The sequence below is a fragment of the Oncorhynchus masou genome, chromosome 18 (genome assembly GCF_036934945.1).
Source record: "Oncorhynchus masou masou isolate Uvic2021 chromosome 18, UVic_Omas_1.1, whole genome shotgun sequence".
Lineage (NCBI taxonomy): Eukaryota > Metazoa > Chordata > Actinopteri > Salmoniformes > Salmonidae > Oncorhynchus > Oncorhynchus masou.
The window spans coordinates 46,928,790-46,936,559 of NC_088229.1; the positions used below are offsets into that span (position 1 = coordinate 46,928,790).

At 40.2% G+C, this 7,770-nt stretch overlaps 1 protein-coding gene across 3 annotated transcripts in view; it reads right to left on the reverse strand.

Annotated features, from left to right (window-relative positions):
* LOC135504715 (cip1-interacting zinc finger protein-like) overlaps positions 1 to 6,844 on the reverse strand; it is a 22,492-nt gene extending 15,648 nt beyond the window's left edge. The window contains exons 1-2 of one of the 3 annotated variants that reach the window (XM_064923524.1): positions 5,826 to 6,843; positions 241 to 361 (exon numbers count right to left, since the gene is read on the reverse strand). Coding sequence is in view for 2 of the 3 variants with exons in the window: in XM_064923523.1 (XP_064779595.1) it covers positions 5,826 to 5,959 (134 nt within the window). In the remaining variant the exon portion in view is untranslated. Of the gene's footprint in view, positions 1 to 240; positions 362 to 5,825 lie in introns of all 3 variants that reach the window. The other 2 variants (XM_064923523.1, XM_064923522.1) reach the window with 2 other exon arrangements.
* Positions 6,845 to 7,770: the final 926 nt, after the last annotated feature.

A 7,770-nucleotide genomic window follows, 5' to 3' on the forward strand; every position in this document is an offset into this window, starting at 1 on the left:
ATAGTTAAAGTGGCTAGTGATACATGTATTACATAAAGATGCAGTAGATGATAGAGTACAGTATATACGTATACATATGAGATGAATAATGTTGTAGGGTATGTAAACATTATATTAGGTAGCATTGTTTAAAAGGCATGGTTTCCATGTTTTTGATACCAATCCATTGACTCCATTCCAGCCATTATGAAGAACCGTCCTCCCCACAGCAGCTGTCATTGAGCTATGGGTACAACATACCTCTATCGCGACACTCGCTGAGCTCATAATCTGAGGTAGCAACTGCGTCAGATTGATAATTCAATGAGCAAGACCGATCCATTTGGTTAACAACCTGCGCAGCATGCACTCACTTCAATGCCTGCGAAGGAACAGATTTCGATGCATATCAAATTACCCACCAGCCATTTAGAAACAAAAAATTGTCAAACATTTTTGTATTTCTTAATTTAAAAAAAATGTCTTCTGGCAGTTTAAATTGGCCACATGTTGAAATATGAACCCGCGTTTTGTTTAGGTTTTACACCTTTTTTTCCATATTTGATGGGTAGGCGCCAGCCATCTCTGGCACTGTGGGTCACCGAACTTGTACACAGGCAAACAGTGATATCACTCACAAAGTAGCTGTAACCTTGTTAACTCTTTAGAACCCATAACGGTCATCGACGGCCTTTCTTTAAATTACTATAGCGGCCGCGAACGGCCTTGTTTTTCTAACAATAATATCTGTATCAATATTGCGAAATTAACTTGCTTAACAACCTGTCGTCATATTCGCGTGGCTGTTGTAATCTACCAGAAAAAGGGTATGCTGTAATTTGACTTCCAAAGTTTAAAAAAAAACTTCATTACTCAAAATGATGGCGCCAAAGCAGACACGACTTTTCACTGTCATAGAGGCTGTGTTGGTTGGCGATACGGATTCGGAGACGTCCTTGCACTTTGTAAAGGGATGATGTCGAGGTGAGTGAAATAAGTCAACAGCAGATATACAGTAAGTTTGTTGATTTTTGATGCTATGAAACTTGGGGAATAGCTCTCAGATTAGCAAATCCTGTCATAATAATTTGGTTGGTACAGGCGAGCACATTAGCGGTGGAGCTCGAATGATTGCTCTCGGTCTCATGGAAAAATACTTTACAAAAATATAAAACGCAACATGCAACAATTTCAAAGATTTTACTGAGTTACAGTTCATGAGAAATCAGTCAATTTAAATAAACACATGAGAAATTAGGCCCTAATCTATGGATTTCACAACTGGAATACAGATATTCATCTGCTGGTCAGATACCTTTTTAAATTTTTTTTTAAATGGCTCTATGTAGTAATGTGCACCTCCATAGTCTGTTCTGGACTTGGGGACTGTGAAGAGGCATCTTGTGGTGTGTCTTGTGGGGTATGCATGGGTGTCTGAGCTGTGTGCCAGAAGTTTAGACAGCTCAGTGCATTCAACATGTCAATACCTCTCATAAATAAAAGTAGTAATGAAGTCAATCTCTCCTCCACTTTCAGCCAGGAGAGACTGACATGCATATTTTTTAATATTAGCTCTCTTTGTCCATCCAAGGGCCAGCCATGCTGCCCTGTTCTGAGACAATTGCAATTTTCCTAAGTCCTTTGTGGTACCTGACCACACGACTGAACAGTAGTCAAGGTGCGACTTAAATTGAAGATGTGGCAAGTAGGAGTGGTAATATTGTCTGCTATTATCCTCCAGATTGTCAGACCCCGGTAGCATGTCATTGTTGAAATGACTTAAATGTAATGTAATGTTGATAGACAATTTTTCAGATGGGGCCACAGTGTCTCCTGACCCCTCCTGTCTCAGCCTCCAGTATTTATGCTGCAGTAGGTTTATGTGTCGGGGGTGCTAGGGTCAGTTTGTTATATCTGGAGTACTTCTCCTGTCCTATTCAGTGTCCTGTGTGAATTTAAGTGTGTTCTCTCTCTCTCTCTCCCTCTGCCCTAGGACCATCTGACATGATGACTGCTTGCTGTCCACAAGGCCGTGCTGCTGCTCCAGTTTCAACTGTTCTGCCTTATTATTCGACCATGCTGGCCATTTATGAACATTATAACAGAACATGGCCAAGATGTTCAAATCTCCACCCGACACAGCCAGAAGAGGACTGGCCACCCCACATAGCGTGGTTCCTCTAGGTTTCTTCCTAGGTTTTGGCCTTTCTAGGGAGTTTTTCCTAGCCACCGTACTTCTACACCTGCATTGCTTGCTGTTTGGGGTTTTAGGCTGGGTTTCTGTACAGCACTTTGAGATATCAGCTGATGTACGAAGGGCTATATAAATAAATTTGATTTGAAGTATCTGAGTATCTGACTGAGCGGTGGTAGGCAGAAGCAGGCGCGTAACCATTCATTCAAACAGCACTTTCGTGCGTTTTTCCAGCAGCTCTTCGTTGTGCGTCAAGCATTGCGCTGTTTATGACTTCAAGCCTATCAACTCCCGAGATGAGGCTGGTGTAACCGAAGTGAAATGGCTAGCTAGTTAGCGCGCACTAATAGCGTTTCAAACGTCACTCGCTCTGAGCCTTCTAGTAGTTGTTCCCCTTGCTCTGCATGGGTAACTCTGCTTCGATGGTGGCTGTTGTCGTTGTGTTGCTGGTCCGAGCCCAGGTAGGAGCGAGGAGAGAGCTATACTGTTACACTGGCAATACTAAAGTGCCTATAAGAACATCCAATAGTCAAAGGTTAATGAAATACAAATGGTATAGAGGGAAATAGTCCTATAATTCCTGTAATAACTACGACCTAAAAAATCTTACCTGGGAATATTGAAGACTCATGTTAAAAGAAACCACCAGCTTTCATATGTTCTCATGTTCTGAGCAAGGAACTGAAACGTTAGCTTTCTTACATAGGACATATTGCACTTTTACTTTCTTCTCCAACACTTTGTTTTTGCATTATTTAAACCAAATTGAACATGTTTCATTATTTACTTGAGGCTAAATTGATTTTATTGATGTATTAAATTAAAATGAGTGTTCATTCTGTATTGTTGTAATTGTCATTATTACAAATAAATATAATAAAAATTGGCTGATTAATCGGCATCGGCTTTTTTGGTCTTCCAATAATCGATATCGAAAAATCATAAATCGGTCGACCTCTCAACCATAAGGTTTTTTCATTCCTCATTAATCCAAGGGGATTTAACAGTTTTTACAGTCATTTTCTTAATGGGTGTGGGCTTATTAGAACTGGAGTAAGCAATTTCATAAGTGTGTCAAGTGCAGCATCTGGTTGCTCCTCATTACAATCCACAGACCAGCAAATATTCTTTACATCATCAACATACGAGTCACTACTAAACTTACTCTATGACCTCTTACACACTATATTAGGCCCAACCTTTGGAACTTCGGTTTTCCTAGATATGGCTATTATATTGTGATCACTACATCCTATGGATTTGGATACTGCTTTATACCAAATATCTGCAGCATTAGTAGAGATGTGATCAATACATGCTAATGATTTAATTCCTGTGCTGTTTGTAACTACCCTGGTAGGTTGACTGACAACCTGATTCAGGTTGCAGGCACTGGTTACAGTTTGAAGTTTTTTCCTAAATGGGCAACTTTATGATAGCCAGTCAATATTTAAATCACCCAGAAAATATACAGTTGAAGTCTACATACACCTTAGCCAAATACATTTAAACTCAGTGTCACAATTCCTGACATTTAATCCTAGTAAAAATTCTCTGTCTTGGGTCAGTTAGGATCACCACTTTATTTTAAGAACGTGAAATGTCAGAATAATAGTAAAGAGAATGATTTTCAGCTTTTATTTCTTTCATCACATTCCCAGTGGGTCATATACTTACATACACTCAATTAGTATTTGGTAACATTGCCTTTAAATTGTTTAACTTTGGGCAAACATTTCAGGTAGCCTTCCACAAGCTTTCCACAATTAGTTGGGTGAATTTTGGAACATTCCTACTGAAAAAGCGCGTGTAACTAAGTAAGGTTTGCAGGCCTCCTTGCTCACATGTTTTTTCAGTTCTGCCCACACATTTTCTGTAGGGTTGAGATCAGTCTTTGTGATGGCCACTCCAATATCTTGACTTTGTTGTCCTTAAGCCATTTTGCCACAACTTTGGAAGTATGCTTGGGGTCATTGTCCAGTTGGAAGACCCATTTGCAACCAAGCTTTAACTTCCTTACTGATGTCTTGAGATGTTGCTTCAATATAGCCACAAAATGTTCCTTCCTCATGATGCCATCTATTTTGTGAAGGTCACTTGGTCCCTCTTGCATCAAAGCACCCTCATAACATGATGCTGCCACCCCCGTGCTTCACGGTTGGGATGGTGTTCTTCGGCTTGCAATCCTCCCCCTTTTCCTCCAAACATAACAATTCTGGGCGGCCATTCAGGTTAGGTCGATATAGGACTCGTTTTACTGTGGATAAAGATACGTTTGTACCTGTTTCCTCCAGCATCTTCACAAGGTCATTTGCTGTTGTTCAGGAATTGATTTGCACTTTTCACTTTTTTTTTCCCTGAGGTCTTGGCCGATTTCTTTTGATTTCCCCATGATGTCAAGCAAAGAGGCACTGAGTTTAAAGGTAGGACTTGAAATACATCCACAGCTACACCTCAAATTGACTCAAATTATGTCAATTAGCCTATCAGAAGCTTCTAAAGCCATGACATCATTTTCTGGAATTTTCCAAGCTGTTTAAAGGCACAGTCCACTTAGTTTATGTAAACTTCTGACCCACTGGAATTGTGATACAGTGAATTATAAGTGAAACAATCTGTCTAAACAATTACTTGTGTCATGCACAAAGTAGATGTCCTAACCGACTTGCCAAAACTATAGTTTGTTGACAAGAAATTTGTGGAGTGGTTGAAAAACGAGTTTTAATGACTCCAACCTAAGTGTATGTAAACTTCCGACTTCAACTGTACGTCTCTGTTGATCACATACATTATCAAGCATTTCACACATTATTCAGATACTGACTGTTAGCACTTGGTGGTCTATAGCAGCTTCCCACAAAAATGGGCTTTAGGTGAGGCAGATGAACCTGTAGCCATATTACTTCAACAGTATTTAACATTAGATCATCTCTAAGCTTTACAGGAATGTTGTTCTGAATATAGACACCAACTTCTGTTTCCAGAATGTGTCAAAGTCATCAATAAAAGTGACTCAGGCAGAGATACAGTAGTCTTTTAGCCAGATGTGTATAATGCCAGCAGTCTGCTGAATCTTTCACACCTGCGTCCCAAAGATGGCACTGGACCTGAAATTTGCCATTCTATGGAGTCTTAATTCTAAAATCAGTTAAGTTAGTATCTCTCTGCCTGCCTCCTGTTAGTCTCTCTCTCACCCTCTCCCATCTGTTAGTCTCCCTCCCATTAGTCTCTCTCCCCCTCTGTCGTAGGCCTAACAACACCTGTTCCAATATATCCTCTAAACACTGGCTTCTCTGGCATTACCACTTAAATAATGCATTGCTACCAGCAAAGCTGGCATTGTGACGCAGAACAATGGGCTGGGAATAGAACTTTCAGAAGGCGAGTCGGTGCCATGATGCTCAATAGAACTAATAGGAGCTGGCAGGGTGAAAAATGCCCTGAAATAAGGTGTTTTTTTTTCATGTTTATGATATTTACTTCAAAACTAGAGCAAGCAGTTGGGACATATAGCAAATATTAGGAAACGGAGCTCCGTGGAGGATGTAATTAACACATTTTTATAAAAATTAAAACCTTAAAAATGTAATGTGTCTAGATTATCTAGGTTCAGTGGGGTTTGATAGAGAGCACCTATGTAGGAATGTCTTACCGGTTCATTTGGTGCTGGTGTGGAAGTTGGGATGGCATGAGTTGGGTTGTTTGTAGCTGCTGGCGTTGTTGGAGATGTTGTGGAAGCTGCCAAATACGTTGCTGCTGTTGGAGGCGTTGTTGATGACCGAACATATTGCTAACTAAATAACGTTACATAACTAGCTACTAGTAACTTTACGAAGTAGCCAGTTAACAAATATGGTTGGCTACATATGTGCTTGTCTAATTAACGGTACAGCTGACATACTAATTTAGATAGCTAACGTTATCTAGACTAACTTTACCAAGCTAGACAGATTAGTTAGCGAGCCAGTTTACCTGTACTATGACACATAGCTACGTTAGCTAGCTGAAAGTATGACATTATCAAGAAATGCGCTGTAGTTGTGCATTTACAATACCTACTTCCGTGGCACATATATTTAGATGGTTTCAAAAACAGTAGCTACTGTTATCACTTTCAAAACTTCTTTGCTGGCTATGCACACTAGCTCCAGTTCAGAAATATTATACTATATCAGCGTCTCGTCAGCAACACTAAAAAAAGTACTTCCGTGTCAGGGGAATGTCGGAAATGTTCAAATTAAGAGTCCCGCATGTAAGAATCCACAAGAGTCGATTGATCAAATCTAAATTAAATAACAAAAAATCCCCATCAAAATTCGTCAGTTTGTGTTTTGCATTGAATGCGTCTCAATTACCACCTCCTCCAGTGTCGCACTTCCGCATCTGCGGTGAAAGCACAGGAGAAGATATTTGGTGAAAGGTGACAGAAACTAGAGAAACAGATAGAATAATGAGACCGATAAGCATCCGGTTGGCGTTTCGACTGAGAGAAAGCCCACGAACACGTAGTGGGAGAAGATGGAACGGGATGGATTTGGGTCGAATTCTGCAAAAAATATTATGTTATGAACAGAGTGGACTACGTTTCGTAGATATTACTCTTTGCAAAAGTAAAAAAAATATATGTCTGTTTAGGAGTGCAAATGCCAATTGAGTTATTGCATACGTGAACTTCACTGAGTAGGCGTTCTCAAACGGAAATATGTATATATTTACTAGAACGCGCCAATAAGTTATCGCTAGCGCGTGCTTGGCTCTGCCTTCCCACCTTGCTTGTTCTGCCCACTATGACTCGTGTTCCCATTGGAAAGGACAAGCTGTAATCTATCTTCGTTTCGTGATACAAATCTTTGCTCGAGCAGTGTTCTTCTTTGATGTTAATTGACAGGGTATACTCATAAGGTATATTGCTGCCACCTACTGCATGGAGTACTAAATACTAATACTAATTACCAGAAACACTAACCAAATTCACGCTACTACCCTGAATGTTTTTTTTTTATAAAAAAAAAAATCATAAACTGTGCTATTCAGATCCCTACACAGGCTCAGGAACCTGGGAAGGGGGAACATCTTCATTCCGTACTCCCTGTTACATTTTGGCTGTAAAGACCTGTTGATCCAGAAATCTATTTGCTGCATTCACAATGATGTCTAGCTTCTTTGATTTTTTTTAGTTTGACAAGTGCAATTGATCACTTGCACTATAAACACAATAAAACCCACCTTCTTCACTATTAGTGTCGGGCTCCTTCTCCTGCGTGTAATTCGCTGCAGACTGTGGGACACCCACTACCATCTCCTCTCTACGCAATCTTCTCTACGCACAGACCTGCTGGATGGCCCTGATCCTAGCTACTGCGGCCTCCTTCATTTGTACAGGGCACTCTGGGAACTTGGGAACATGATTCCCATCACATTTACAACAATATGCTACTACATATTTATTCCTTCAAAAAACACTTGCCACATGTCCAAATGTTTTACAATTATAACACTGCACATACGATCTCACCACATATCTCACATACCCAAGTTTTGCAAAACTTCATCAAACAATAGGCTTTGCTCCCTCTTTCTGTCATAGCTTTCCACAT